Source organism: Pituophis catenifer, unplaced genomic scaffold (assembly GCF_029215685.1).
Source record: "Pituophis catenifer annectens isolate HBS135680 unplaced genomic scaffold, rPitCat1.0.hap2 SCAF_7, whole genome shotgun sequence".
NCBI lineage: Eukaryota > Metazoa > Chordata > Lepidosauria > Squamata > Colubridae > Pituophis > Pituophis catenifer.
The window spans coordinates 19,776,357-19,791,920 of record NW_027256887.1 but is presented as its reverse complement, the minus strand read 5'-3'; the positions used below and the strand labels follow the sequence as shown (position 1 = coordinate 19,791,920).

The window sequence follows — 15,564 nt, the reverse complement described above, 5'->3', positions numbered from 1 at the left end:
GGGACGCCATCTTAGACATGCGCAGAAGAGTTTGTTCTCAGCCCCTGGCTTGTGATTGAAATATTGTACTTAGTGTTTGCTGAGAAGCAGCACCTGGCTGTTTTTCATGTTTGTTTATACTGCCTGTTATGGCAACAAGAAATGAAAACAACCTTTTTGAAAAAGAAATGGATATTTGATGTAGTACTGTCACAGAGGATTAAGAATGGTTTCATATATTTATTTGATTGATTTCCTACCTTTCCTTTACAAGTTTGAGGATACTGATAGCATTTATTCTCCCATAACAACAACCCAGTGAGATATATTGAATTGTAAGAGTGATTCTAAATCATCCGCTTCGTTTTCATGGCTCAGGTGGATCTTGAATCTCTGCCTTTCCACTCCCTAGTCCATCACATTCATCACTACATCACAGAATCTCCAGCAGAAATCATTGCTTTTCCCTGTTCCTTGTTAGCTTCTTAGGAAGCTTTGCTTACCTAAGAATATTTCCATAATGATCCTTTCCTACTTGTAGGACTAATAATTCATTTCTTCTACACAAAATATACTGTGAATATGTTGTGCAAATGTAAGGGCTCATGCTAAGATTTCAAATGCTTTTTTTCCTGCTAATACAGTACCCTGTTTCCTCAAAAATAAGAAATCCCCTGATAATAAGCCCCATCGGGCTTTTGAGCGCATGCGCTAAAATAAGCCTCCCCCTGAAAATAAGCCCTCCCCGAAAATATTTAAATGTAGAGCTGGAAATCAGGTAAGACAGCAAGAGCATGCCCATCTTGCTCCATGCACCCCAAAATAATAAGACCTCCCCGAAAATAAGGCCAAGTGCTTATTTCGGGGTTCAAAAAAATATCAAATAGGGTCTTATTTTCAGGAAAACACGGTAGGAAGAAGAAGGCTAAGATTAAAATGGCTGAAGGCTCTACTTTGGGAATCCCATAGTGATGACAATGCCATTGTTGAAAGGAAACAAGGACAGAAATAGAACCCAAGTAGAGCTATGGTATACAAAAGCACCATTCAAGCTCTGTTTTGCAAATACGTTTTATCTGGAAGTTTAGTGCTTGCAAAGAAGAAAGGCAGATAATTGGTCTTGAGCCATAGTTCAAAAGACTGGTTTCCTATATATGTAGGTAAGATGAATTGTTGGTCTGCAGCAAAGAAATAATCCTCCAGTTAACAGTGCTTGGTTTGATAGAAGAATTCTGAATTTTCCACTCATGTTTCTCAATCTAGATATCTGGTTTCTGACAACTGAAACAAATATTGATTTCTAGGTTTCTTGGATTGCAACTTCCATGAAACACAACTAAAGTACAGGAAGTAGAGTCTTTTTGAATTGAAAGACAAATTTTAATTTCAAAACCTTGTCATGGACACTGACAAATGGCTTTTTCCTATGAATTCTTGCCCATTCACATAACAAATGTTAGAGTGGGGTAGTGGTAAAATCCAATTTTTTTTACTACCGGTTCTGTGGGTGTGGCTTGGTGGACGTGGTGTGGCTTGGTGGGCGTGGCAGGGGAAGTACTGCAAAATCCCCATTCACTCCCCACTCCCGGGGGAAGGATATTGCAAAATCTCCATTCCCACCCCAGCCAGAGGTGGTATTTGCCGGTTCTCCGAACTACTCAAAATTTCTGCTACCGGTTCTACCAGAACCTGTCAGAACCTACTGGATTTCACCCCTGGAGTGGGGGCATTCAGGTCACAAAATAGCATTTATGAGAAAGCAGACAGATGAGCCTGTTCTATGTCTCATATTCTAATCTTGCAAGATTCTCATTATTGCCTCAAATTACCTTTATCCGTTAACAGATGGGTATTCATGCAAAGTGCACCATTGAAGTCACCATTTTTTATTCTTAAAAACTATAAAGAGGTTTTATGGGGTCCAGAGGCATATCTGTAAATATAGACAAAATTACAGCCTGATGTTTCGCTTAGCAAAAACCTTTTTTAAAATCAAGGGAAAAAAAAGGAAAGTCCGATCACGATGAAGATGTAGAACTTGTGGTTCACAGTGGTTCCCTGTGGATTGTTTTTGCCATTGTCTTGCAAAGCTTTGGAAGAACAAAAACATTTCATCGATAGCGGAGCTTCTGGTTGACATCGCAGCAAGACAGTCAGGGAAATAGCGGGCTCTGATGAGTCCCACGAAAACCCCAGCTGCTGAACCGCTGCCGATGGGTCTGTGGACCGAATGTGTCCTGCAGGGACGGGGGAAGAAGAGGGGAGCCTTGGAAGACCAAGAGGAACAGGCAAGTTCCTCAGAGGTCAGAGGGAACCCTCTGTGAGTCGGCAGCGGGGGGCGGCAGCCATGTCGGCTGCCACGAAGCTGGGACAACCGGGCAAGAAAAGTGCTGGAGGAAAGCGAAGTAAAACGGAGCCTTTTGAAGCCAGGTGAGTGACAACAACCCAGGCTTGTAACAACGTTTGGAGCTATATCAGTAACTAGAAAACCCCTAGCCTAAAACAGCGGCTAAGTAACAAAGGGGCTTTGAAAAAAAATTTTTAAACTGCAACTTTAAAGAACAAAGACCCGAGAAACAACTAATTTTGGAACAAGAATTAGAGACTTAATGTAGAGATTTGGTAAAAGGACTAAACACTTTAAAATCTGAATTGGACTAAGTGGGGAAAAAAGATTTGATACTTTTTTAACCAAAAGAAGAAAATAAAGTCGATGGTTATATAATAAGAAATAAAATGGAGTCTTGCATGACTAATGGGAAATGTGAATTATAGAGAGACACCATCTGGCACAAAGAGGAACTTTGTAACCTCCCTTTGTTATGAGAATTTTGAGCTCTACAGAAAAAAAAATATTGCTGAACTGTGGAGGAGGATTTTTCTTTCCTGACTGCAAGCAGCTGGACTTGGGTGAAAAGAAAAGGAATTTACAATGGAACTCCTACAGTTGAACAAATAATAACTTGAATGTTGGTACAGGAATAGAAGAAGGATTTAGCGCAGCCCCAAAAGAAAGAGATTTGATACATTATATCCGGAATAAAAATATGAAAAGAGATCTAATTGGATTTATGGAGAATAAAATTAAAATTAAAATTAAAATAAAGATGATTGTAATAAATTAAAGGGAGGCTTTTATAGAAATTAAAATTGTTAAATGAAACTAATTAATACATGTAAAGATATGTTTGATGCCAGAACTATGTTTTAATGGTAAAATGTCAAGATAAAGAATAAGGGTGAATATGATTAATTGAAAATGTTAAAAGGAATTTAAAAATATACTTAAAAATATGTTTTAAGCAAGAACCATGTCTCAAGGTTAAAATGTTATGATTGCTATGAAAAAAGATAAAGAAAAATATGACTAAATGAAAAGCAATGCATAGATGGAGGGAAACAACAAAGAAGGGTTTAAGTAGAGATTGTTAAACCAACTATGAACGTGCTGTATTTAACAGCCAAAAAGTTATAATATGCTGTATAGAACAGCCAAACAAATGGTCATGTTGGGTATCAGCCCAAATGAAACTTAATATGCCGTGTAACGGCCAAAAAACAAAAATAGAGATGCTGTGTTCAACAGCCAAACAAACCTGAAGATGCCGTGTAACGGCCAAAAAACAAAACTAATATGCTGTGTTCAACAGCCAAACAAAGGGCATGCTGGATAACGGCCAAAAAATAAAAATATGCTATATTTAATAGCTAAAACAAACGGTTATGCTGTGATTAACAGTCAAGAAATAGAAATGATTGGTTTAACATCAAAGATAATAAAAAGAGGTGGAATGATCAAAACAAGGAGGTGCATGTTGAAAGTGATAGTTAAGATAAAATGCATAAATTAGGTTTAATAATAATTAATTAATTAATGTTTAATTTGTCTAATATAATTGTATAATTTATATTGTCAAAATATCTATCTAAGCAAATGAAAGAGAAAAATGAATTGTTAACTGGATAGGATTTAAGATTTAAGTAATGGGTTTTTGGGGATAATGGTATAGTTATATATATATTATATATATAGTTATATGAGGGAAATATCTGTTTAAAATATTGAGTTGTGTTAATTGAAAATAAGATTTGTTAATGGTTTGTTTCAATTTGTGACCAGAGCGAAAGCTTCGTTTTGAAAAGATGTGTTCTATTTTATTTATTTTTTGTTTTAAAAAATAAACATATATCAAAAAAAAACATTTCATCGATAGCAAATGAGTAAAATATTTTTTGTTTTCTTTCCGCAGTATATCCATTCATCTGGCATAATTCATAGAGTAAGTAAAACTCTTCAAGCTTTCCTTTTTTATAGGTTTAGATAGGTTTAGATATTTTTGTAGCAAGATTCTCTTCAATCACATATCCATATATAATGCTTGGAGTTTTATACTGAAATTTTATACTGAAATATACAAAGAAAGATAACGTTTATTGCACAATTTCAAATATTGATACCTACAAGGCTTCTTTGAAAAAGTCTTTGCTGTTTTAATGAGAACTTGATAATGTATTCCTTGGGTTCTTTGATGTACTGTTTGCAAAGTCACAGTTTAAATGCAAATTAAACTATCCTTCAGGAATTATTACAATAACTATTTCCAATTCAGTATAAACGCAATGAATAGTACAGGTTTCCTTTGTGATTGATTGAAAGGAAATCAGGATTTTGCATGCTTGTAATATTTTCATTTTGCTCAGTGGAAATGTTATAGTGATATACATGCACATACCTGTTTGACTTTGGATTTTTTTAAAAAAAATACTTTGCTTGCTCCCTTGGCTTCTGTAATTGGTCAGTCACTGCCAGAGAAGCTTCTGATCCCTTGAGTATCGGTCCCTATGTTCATATTTGGCAACACATCAGCCCATTTGCATTCTGGGCCATTGTTTGTCTTGAACAAATGAAAAAAATGCCTTCCTTTGAAATAAATACTTCCAACTGCAAATGAATTCAATTTTAGATTTCTTGTTTTAAATATTTTATAGGATTTAAAACCTGGAAATCTAGCGGTTAATGAAGACTGTGAGTTGAAGGTAAGAAACTGAATGCTCTAGTGGCTTTTTCAGAAGTAAATACTGGGGAATTTGGAATTATGTCAGATACAACTAACTCAAAAAGCATTTTAAAAATGAGAACAGGTTGCAGTCTGTAGCACTATTGTGTGAAATAATAGACTGTTAATGTCTGTGTGCCTGGATTAACTGCATATTTCCTGAGTAAGGATAGACTCTGCAACATTGCACACTATGTAAGGATGATTGCTTGTAAAAGAAGTTTGTTAACATTTTCCCAGAAGCTTTAAGCTTGAATGTTTTCATAATTATTGGATTTCATCCCGTTGTTTGTAAGAAGACAGCAGAATCAAGTCTTTGTCTTTTACAAAAGACCATTTCTCTTTTTCAAAAGGTATCTTTAATTAAGCTGTGGAAAATAAGATACAAGTTGGAAACATAGCATGCAGTCCTAGATTGGGGTAATGGGAATAAAATGCTGAGTAGACACTCTAGGGCAGTGATGGCTAACCTTTTTGCTGGCATGTGCCAAAAGCGGGGGAAGTGCGGTGGGGGATTGTGTGCATGTGTGACCACACCCATAATTCAATGCCCCCCCGTGCATGCGTACACGACCCCCTGCGCTCCCCCCCCGCTTTTGGCACATGATGGCACAGTGGGCTAGGTAAGCCCATTTTTTCGCCCTCCCCAGGCTCCAGAGGCTTTTTTGCAGCCTGGGGAGGGCGAAAACAGCCTTCCCCACCCCTCCAGAGGCTGGAAATGGCCCGTTTCCCAGCTTCCGGTGGGACCAGAAGGCCTGTTTTCCACTCTCCCCAGGCTCAGAGGCTTTCTAGGAGCCTGGGGAGGGCGAAAATGGCCTTTCTCTTCACCCCACAACCATCTGGAGGCCAGAAATGGCCCATTTCCCGACTTCCGGTGGGACCAGAAGGCCCATTTTTCACTCTCCCCAGGCTCCAGAGGCTTTCTGGAGGTCCTCTGGAGGCAGGAAACAGCCCATTTCCCAAATTCCAGTGAGTTCAGAAGGCACGAAAATCAGCTGGCTGGCACGTCCATGTGAGCTGGAGCTGAGCTAGGGCAACGCTTGTGTGCCCACAGATATGGCTCCGTGTACCACCTGTGGCACGTGTGCCATAAATTTGCCATCACGGCTCTAGGGCTTTTCACTTTGTAAGGTTTTCATTTAGACAATTGAGCATCTTAATAAAGGCTCTGTTGATGGGGTTCATATAAAAAGCTTCAAAAATTAAATTATTTTTGAGTTACTATTGTTAGTATGGATTGGCTGAAGCTACAAGCAGTTCAGTATGATCTTCAATTTGGGTCTATGTTACAACCATAGCTGGTTATTGAGTTCAGGATTTGTATGAATTCATGGCAAACACACAATATTTCCAACAAGCAATAATCCCTAGAACAGCACATTAAGCTAACATAAATTGCTTAAGTTTTGTTAGAGCATCATAGGTGTGTTTAAACAGATTCACTGTTTTTTAAAAAATATTCCAACAGAAAAATTAAACAGAGGGTTAGATGTAGAGTATTTTCAAGGAAATCTTGTAGCAAAATCCTCTGAAAGTATGCAAAACTTCTTACCTGCCAACTATTAAATTGCAACTTTAATATAAGAAAGCAATTACAGCTAGTCCACAATTTATGACCAGTTATTTAATGATTGCTCAGTCATTACAGCCTTGAAATGGGTGCTTTAGAGATCATAAAGTGCTTCCTGCCATAATAAAATGTCACATTGCTCTCCGATTGCATGACTGCATTTTGAGCACTTGGCAACCTGTTCACATTTACAATCAGTTGTCAAATGTCCTGAAAATTACAATTTTCGCTGCCAGCTCCTCCAGTGTTGGGGACAGATCAAGCTCAGAGCTAGCCTAGAATCACTGCTTGACTGCTAAAGGGCTAAGGTCATTCCTAAGAGTAGGCTGCTAGACTGAGGAGATTCCTATATTATAGACAGAACATAATAAAGTAGTTAACTCAAACTGTGTGTGTGTGTGTGTTTGGTTGTTTGCCTAACACCCAGAAAGTCAATAAGCATTCTGGTGATTCTCCTTGGCTTGGGCCCTCTCCACCATGCCCTGGAAGCCCAAACCACAGCAGTCTGCTTAACAACCCACAGCTGCAAGTTGGAGATTGCAGGATTGCAGTCAGTGAACAAAATAGTTCCATTGTATCTCAAGCAACAAGATTTCAGGTCCAGTTTTGGTTATAAGTGGAAGATTACCTGTAAGTGCTTTATTTCATTTTTTTCACTTCTAAAATCATAGCAATTTAATTTTTAAAAAATTGCATTGAGTTGGATCCACATATTGGTACATGCAGTAATGAGTAGTGAGACTGATTTTCAAATTGTATTTCCATCCACTTTGAGCATAGTAACCCTGAACCCTATGTAATGCTTGGAGCCTGAGGTCTTTGACCCTTTGAATGGCATTTTGGAATATCTGATAATGGGGGAAGAAAATCTGTGTCTGCCAGCTACATTGTCATGGCCTAAAGTAAGCTCAAAGCTTTCTCAGTAGCTTTGAATATAAATAATAAGCCAAATTCATGTTATTTCAGTTTTCTGCCTTTATGATTATATATTGTAAAAAATAATTCCTGTGAACTGAGATTTCCACTTACTACTGTCAGGAAAAATGTAATATGCCAAACTTGCATTTATGATGTTTGAATAAATAGCATGTAATGAATAGGCCTTTGAGATTCTTATCCTTTATTTGCAAAAATGATATTTAATATGAACAAGGCTACAAAACCCAAATAACAATTTGCATTCCTCTAAAATAAGGGTATTATTTCATTGCAATCAATTATTTGGATAATGTTGTAAATTGAATAGAGGTAATGAGAAAATATATGGATATGAGAAATAAGTATTTTAGCAGTGTGACAGAAATGTAATGTAGCCTGTTAGGCATCTCTCTTAACTATTTTCAAGGGAATAGATTTATATTTTTAGGGAAATGTTTAGGAATATTTTCTAACTTGAACAAATCTCATTCCAATTCAAGGCTTTTATGACAATTCTAGAAATGAAAATTGATTATATTTTGTTCCTCTAAAACAGATTTTAGATTTTGGGCTGGCAAGACATACAGATAGTGAGATGACTGGCTATGTGGTTACTAGGTGGTATCGAGCCCCAGAAGTTATACTTAATTGGATGCATTATACACAAACAGGTAATTTTTGTATTTGCTAGAAACTGTTGTTCTGCGCTGGGGTTTCTGTAACCACTGATTATATAATTTCATCACTTCTATTGCAAAAGAGTAGCAGCTTTACAAAAACTACCTTGTGATCACTTTGTAGACCAACCAAAAAACTCAGTTTTTTTATTTGCAGAGACATTGAATAAAATTGCAAAGAATTAAACAACAGATAGTGTAACTGTTTGCATATTAATTTCTATAACATTTCTAGAGGGAAACATCTTAGTTCTAATCATCTGCAGGACATTAGGTAGGTTTCTGAAACTCTTGGGTTTCAAGGCTTTGCCATTTCTGCAATGTCTGACTTCACTTGTCTGGTTTTCCTATTCAGCCATTCTTAACAGTGGCCCCTTCTGTAGGGCAGTGATGACTAACCTTTTCCGAACTGAGTGCCCAAAGCACACGCAAATGCGCGTGTGCGTGCCTGAACCCCCCAAATGCAATGCACGCTCGGCCCCATATGTGCCCCGCGCATGTGCTCGTGACACCCCCACATGTGCCTTGCGCCCCCCCATGTATGCGCATGACCACTGCCCCCATGCACATGCGACCCACACACACACACACCGCCCCTGTGCATGCACAGCAGAGACCCGATGACCAGCTGGCCTGTGGGAGGTGCACGCGTATGCGCGACAGAGCTGAACTGGGGTGACAGCTTGTGTGCCCACAGAGAGGGCGCTGTGTGCCACCTATGGCACGCGTGCTATAGGTTCATCATCACGGCTATAGGGACTTGGAAGCCAAGTACTATATGTAACTCCTGAAAACTCTGCTACAAGTACTCTTTATTTACCAATCATTTGTTCAGCAACCATTTGAAGGTACAGTAGCACTGAAAAAGGAGACTTATAACTGATTTTGAAAGTTTTGTCAGGTCCCAGCAACCCCATCATGTTGGCCTCTCAAACCATCACATATCTTGCAGCCCAATTACCATCATTAAATGAAGACTACCCGTATTGCCTTTCATACATGTACTCCTATGTCAGATACATGTATCATCATTGTAATTACATAAGATATCCCACAATTTCCTCCTCCTCCTCTTCCTCTTCATGCTATCCTGCAGATTTAGACCAACAATTACTTGCTCTGTGCTACTTTTGAGTATTAATTACTATATTATTTAATTATTAGTTATTACCATACTGATTGCACTTCTGACAGGGGAAGCTGGTATTTGCAGAAAACCTGCCGCAATAATAAGCCAACAATAGAAGTTTTATTTGTATTTTTTTAAAATAATAGTCCACTGGTACATAGAACTCACTGAGTTTTATGAGTAGATAAAATGGAAATGATACTATATCATGCTGAGCTCCTTACATGAAAATTTAAAATGTAATAAAGAACTGGCACAACAGACAGCTTTGATTTGGATATACCTAGCAGCTTCATCAATGCTAAAGAACAGAAACTTTGAAACAAAGAAGATTCCTGTTAACGTTCTAAAAGTTTTAAAGGACTGTTAACGTTCTAAAAAAGCATTCATTGAACTATTGAAATTGCAGAAATAGAACACACATTTTCAGTTACAAATCACAAAACACTGATTTTGCATTGTTGCTTTTTTTAAAGGTTTTGTTGTTGATTGATGAGCTGAATTTAGATGCTGCTCACATCAATTTAATGGGTGCATTTTCTGTATTTCAGTAGATATCTGGTCGGTGGGGTGTATAATGGCTGAGATGATAACGGGAAGGCCCCTTTTCAAGGGCAATGATCGTATCCTTTCTTGATGAATGCTTCACATTAAGTTGGAGAAATATGCAAAAATTCAGGTATCAAAGTAAGTCACTTCGTAATCACTTCAAGTGAAAAATGATCAGTTGAGCTATATACCAGTACTTACAAACATCAAGCCAGTTTTGGAGGTATATAGCTTTGCCAGAAAGTTGCCAGATTAATAGTTTGTCACAGCTCATAGCAATAGCATTTAGGCTTATATAGAGTACCACCCTGTAGCACTTTACAGCAATCTATGGGCAGTTTACAATGAAGAAGCATTATTTGTATATTGCACCCATTTTACTGATCTTGGAAAGGTTGAAGACTCTAGCCATGTCAGGATCGAACTCCAGGCTCCGAGTGGGCAGAGTTTGCCTGCAATACTGCATTTTAAGTACTGCTCCACCAGGGCTCTTATTTTAATTAAATTAAATATAATTAAATGCTGGTTGAAAGTCACATTTTTTGTTCCAACATTTGGCATATAGGATTGCATTTTAGTTTATATGTATTGATGCAGCTAAACTTTGAGTTTATCCTTTTTTCTCTCTCTTTTTTTTTTTTATTGTCATGGACATTTTTAGAGGCTCAAAATGAGTTATGAAGAATCAGTGTTTAAAGACAACATAGCTTTCTATCTTCAAAATTTGGAAGATGAGATCATTGATACTAGTTTAACAAAGAAAGAAATCTAAAATTTTAATGTAGGTATGAAATCTTTTACAAATTGTTAGCCTGAAATCACTTGAGATGACCAAAAGTGTGGTAAAAAAAACAAAAGTGAAGATGACCCATTAATGAATATTCGATTTGATTTTTTATTTGATTTTTATACCGCCCTTCTCCAGCAGGACTCAGGGCGGTGAACAGCCGAGATAAAACATAGCATATAAAATTTAAAAACAGTTTAAAAGATATTAAATAATTTCGGCCCACAATTTAAAACAACCCAGTTAAAACCAATTTCAAATTAAAACCGAAAGGATGGGATCAAGCCAGCCCGGCTAGATGAAATAAATGAGTTTTCAGAGCCCGACGAAAAGTCCGGAGGTCTGGTATCGTGCGTATCTCTGGGGGTAGGTCGTTCCAGAGGGCAGGTGCCGCCACAGAGAAGGCTCTCCCCCTGGGGGTCACCAGCCGACATTGTCTGGCCGATGGCACCCTGAGGAGGCCTTCTCTGTGCGAGCGTACTGGCCGGTCGGAGCTATTGGCGGCAGAAGGCGGTCTCGTAGATACCTGGCCCTAAGCCATTTGAGGAGTATCGTTTTAGTTGTGAATTCCTAGCCAACTGCTGGCAGTTATAAAAAAGTATATGAAGTATGTATGTTACATGCTTTGATTTCAACAGTAAAATCAGATTAATTATATCATTTTTTAAATAACATGCTGACTGAATATTTGATTCCTGACTTTGACATTCAGATCTGGACCAGCTTACAGAAATTATGAAAGTTACAGGCACACCAACTCAGGATTTTGTTCAGAAACTACAAAGCCAAGATGTAAGTTGCTGCTTTTGCCAAATTTACATGAGCAGGTTCAGAAATAGATGGTTCTGTGGTATTTAAATACACTAGTTCTATTTTGAGATTTTCTTTTAACACAGCATAGAAAGCAGCAAACCAAGGAAATCTGGTTAGAAACTATTAGAAACTTTTTTAGTTCACAGTCATCCATACCTCATTAATATAAATTATTGCTGTCTTAAATGCTATACATCATAGGAAATTTTACGTGGTTCTAATTTTTAAAGAAATATTTCAGGCACCTTGTGTTTAAAACTTTAAATTAATTATTGTGATTCTTTTACCCTTAAGATGTTGCTGAGCTTCCCCTTTCCATGTGAGGTATACTTGATGTGAGAAATTGTCACAAGATCGCAAGAAAATGATAGGTGGAAACTGTTTATCCTATCCAATAGAGACCTCTGACATCACTTCTGATGAGATCCATAGCTATATAAATTTAAATAAAAAAAAATTAAAAATCATATAGACAAAAATAAAAGGCACAAGAATGTAAAACTTGATTTCACTACAAATTGGATTTATATTGTACAAAGGTAATCCTTGATTTACGACCACAATTGAGTCCAGAATTTATGTTGTTAAGCAAGTTGTTAAGTGAGTCATGTCCAATTTTACAACCTTTTTGTTAAGTAAATCTGGCCTCTCGCATTGACTTTGCTTGTCGGAAGCCAGCTGTGAAGGTTGTAAATGGCAATCACATGACCCCCCTGGGTACTGGAACTGTCATAAATACATGTCAATTGCCAGTGCCCAAATTTTGATCAAGTGACCATGGTGATGTTCTAATGTTGTAAGTGCAAGGCTCAGTTGTAAGTCACTTTTCTAATGCCGTTGTAACTTCAAATATTCACTAAACAAACAGTTGTAAGTTGAGAACCACTTGTACATAGCACTTTTGTACTGGCCTTATAAGCTTTTCTGTAGTAAGCCAATCAGAAGTTCTAATATCCTTGAAAGACAGGTTATCTGTTTCAGTCCTGTTTGCAGAGAGAAGTTTGAATGTGGGGATCAACAGTTTCTGCCCAATTTTAATTCATTTATTATAGCCAGCTCAGAATATTAACACAGGAGCTGACTTTATGTGTATATAGATATATGTAGGGAATGCAGTGGCTCAGCGGTTAAAAACTCTGAACTTGTCAGCTGCAAAGCTGACAGCCTGGGTTTGAGATCTGAGCGCTCTGTGACAGGGTGAGTTCCCATTACTTCTACTATCTCCTGCCCACCTAGCAGTTCGAAATAATGCAAAATGTGAATAGATAAATAGGTAACAGTTTGGTGGGAAGATAACAGTATTCTGTGCACCTCAGTGTATAGTCATGCTGGCCACATGACCATGGAAGCTTCTTTGGACAGTGCTGGTTCTCTCGGCTAAGAAACATAAATGAGCACCACCCCCTAGAATTGGGCATAGCAATAGCATTTAGACTTATATACCACTTCACAGTGCTTTACAGCCCTCTAAGCGGTTTACAGAGTCAACATATTGCCTCCAACAATCTGGGTCCTCATTTTACCAACCTCAGAAGGATGCAAGGCTAAGTCAACCTTGAGCCTGGTGAGAATCGAACTGCCAAATTGCTGGCAGCCGGCAGTCAGCAGAAGTAGCCTGCAGTACTGCATTCTAATGATATGACTGGAAAAGGGAAATTGTGTGTGTGTGTGTGTGTGTGTGTGTGTGTGTACACATTTCCAAGATTCATAATTTGCCTGCATCTATGGTCTGAGAAAAAATTAAATTATCTTAAACTATAGAAATTATTGAAAGTAGGCAAATTGTGTATGAATTAATTTAGTAACTTCAGATTCAAAGTGAACTCTTATGTAATTTGTCTGTGTATTCCACACGTGCATTTTCCCCCATATATTCACCAGGAATAAAACCCAGTTTGATAGCATCCAATTTCTTTTTCTTCATTTCATTTCCTGAATTAATAAACAATATCCAGTAATCTTTGTGTCTATTTATTTTAAGGCAAAAAATTATATCAAAAGCCTTCCACAAGTACAGAAAAAAGATTTTGCTGCCATTTTGAAAAATGCAAACCCTTCAGGTAAGTTAAATATTGATGGATGTAGTATATTAGAAAATTATGTGATATCAGGATAGTAAACTGACTTATCTTCTATCCTATCACATAAGAAAACTTTCAAGATTTTTTTTGTGCCCTGTGAAAATTTCATTGTAGAATTATTTTCTGAATAATTTCTTCATAATTGTCAGATTATCTGGCTAATAAAGGTCAGCTTTTCCTGCTAGATACATTTCATTATAAATTAAAGTTCTTTGAGCTTTTGCTCTTTGAAGAACTACATGATCTCTAGAAGATGCAGAACTTACACAAAATACATGCTTGATCTATTTCCAGCGAATTTGTCCTTAAACTTCCTTTCTGATTTGTTGATCCAGCTGTGAACCTTTTGGAAAAGATGCTGGTATTAGACCCAGAGAAGAGAATAACAGCAAGTGAAGCTTTGGCACATTCTTATTTTGAAACCATTCATGATCCTGATGAGGAAAACAAAGCAGAGAAATATGATGACACTTTTGACAACATGGATCTGCCCCTGGATGAATGGAAGTGTATGTTTGGAATTGTTGTGTTGAATAGCAGTCTTCTAATGACGATGAGATTGGTGTAGGAAACCTTATCTACATTCTTCAAATAGATTTTTACACATTTTAATTAAAATATAATTCAGGGGAACTGAAGAATCTGCTGCATTAAATAAGACACATAGAAATACTTCTCTGTCCTTGCTGTTCCATTCTGTCTCTTTGACCTACATTATTCCCTCTCTTCCAATTAATTTTCCAAACTCTTAGACAAATGTCTTTTCTACGCTCAATTCTACAATAGGCTTGAATACACATGGATGGGCAAGAAATGAGAGAACAGCAAGGAGAAATGAAAATAGCTATGAAAGCTGCTATAAGCAGAAGTGGCATGGTATAAATTTAATAGTAATTACTAAAGCTGCCCTTATTATGAGGGGAAAATATTATTTGCTGACAGCATTCTGTAAATTTTGCATTACGGGAATTAATTGGGGAGATATATGCAAGCAATATACTTCCATGCCATGAAAATCATCAACTGCTTTCTGTATTAGGTGGCTTTCAACGTACTGTAGTAGGATCAAACTGGCTCTTTTTCTGAGAATCAGTGAAGGAAGAGGAAGGGGAACTGCACCATCTTGGTTTCTAGTCATTGGATGTTTAAAATACCTGAAATATATAATTGGAAAAGCTACCATCATCAACAGCTATGTGCAGCTATGCCTTAATTGGACCAATTCAAATTTACAAAATAGAGCCCAAAATTCAAGATGTTATATATAATGAGGTAAATTTATTGCTGCTAGCATTTTAGAATTGAATATAATAAATTGTGTTTTAAAAGTTAGTCTATAGCTAAATGGGAGACCTCAAGCTGTAAGCTACTGACGACATTGGTTAATACACTTATTAACACACTTATGAGATCTCAGGAAAAGATAAACAATTTTAGTGAACAAATGTGACATGCTTGCCTACACCAAGCTCCAGATCACTTTCCTCCTTCTCCCAAATCTGGATTACTGTACCATCTTACTAAATTTTGATTTATTTTTCTTTTAAAAATTCTGAATCTAACGGGAATATTTTTGTGTTTCTTTAACTTTTACAGGTATCACGTATAAAGAAATTGTAAACTTTAACCCATTGCAATTGGCTGAGTCAAAAGAAACGGTAGTATAACCTCAAGCTGTGTGTTTGTTTAAAAACTGAGTAAAGAAAAGAGACTGTAAATGTTATATTTATGTAAATGTATATGTATATATGTATATAATTGTATAAATCTTTTATTAATAAATTAGATGTAACCATTTTAATATGAATTTTGAAGCAGTTGTGCTCAAAACTTTTTATATCGTAAATTACAGCAGTCCCTCTTAAAAGAACCTTAGCCTTATTATAATAGAAACAAAACTTTTTCCCCCAAAATGGATATTCATACGATTACCATCTCTATTATGATATTTTTCAAGGTATGCTTCAATTACAGATAGTCCTTGACTTATGACCACTGATGTGG

The 15,564-nt window shown here is 36.9% G+C and overlaps 1 protein-coding gene across 1 annotated transcript in view; it reads left to right on the top strand.

The window, feature by feature from the left end:
* Positions 1-15,227, top strand: part of MAPK12 (mitogen-activated protein kinase 12) — a 37,871-nt gene extending 22,644 nt beyond the window's left edge. The window contains exons 5-12 of the mRNA XM_070946835.1: positions 4,230-4,259; positions 4,969-5,016; positions 8,081-8,195; positions 9,882-9,953; positions 11,379-11,458; positions 13,461-13,539; positions 13,896-14,069; positions 15,157-15,227. Coding sequence (XP_070802936.1) covers positions 4,230-4,259; positions 4,969-5,016; positions 8,081-8,195; positions 9,882-9,953; positions 11,379-11,458; positions 13,461-13,539; positions 13,896-14,069; positions 15,157-15,227 — 669 coding nt within the window. The remainder of the gene's footprint in view (positions 1-4,229; positions 4,260-4,968; positions 5,017-8,080; positions 8,196-9,881; positions 9,954-11,378; positions 11,459-13,460; positions 13,540-13,895; positions 14,070-15,156) is intronic.
* Positions 15,228-15,564: the final 337 nt, after the last annotated feature.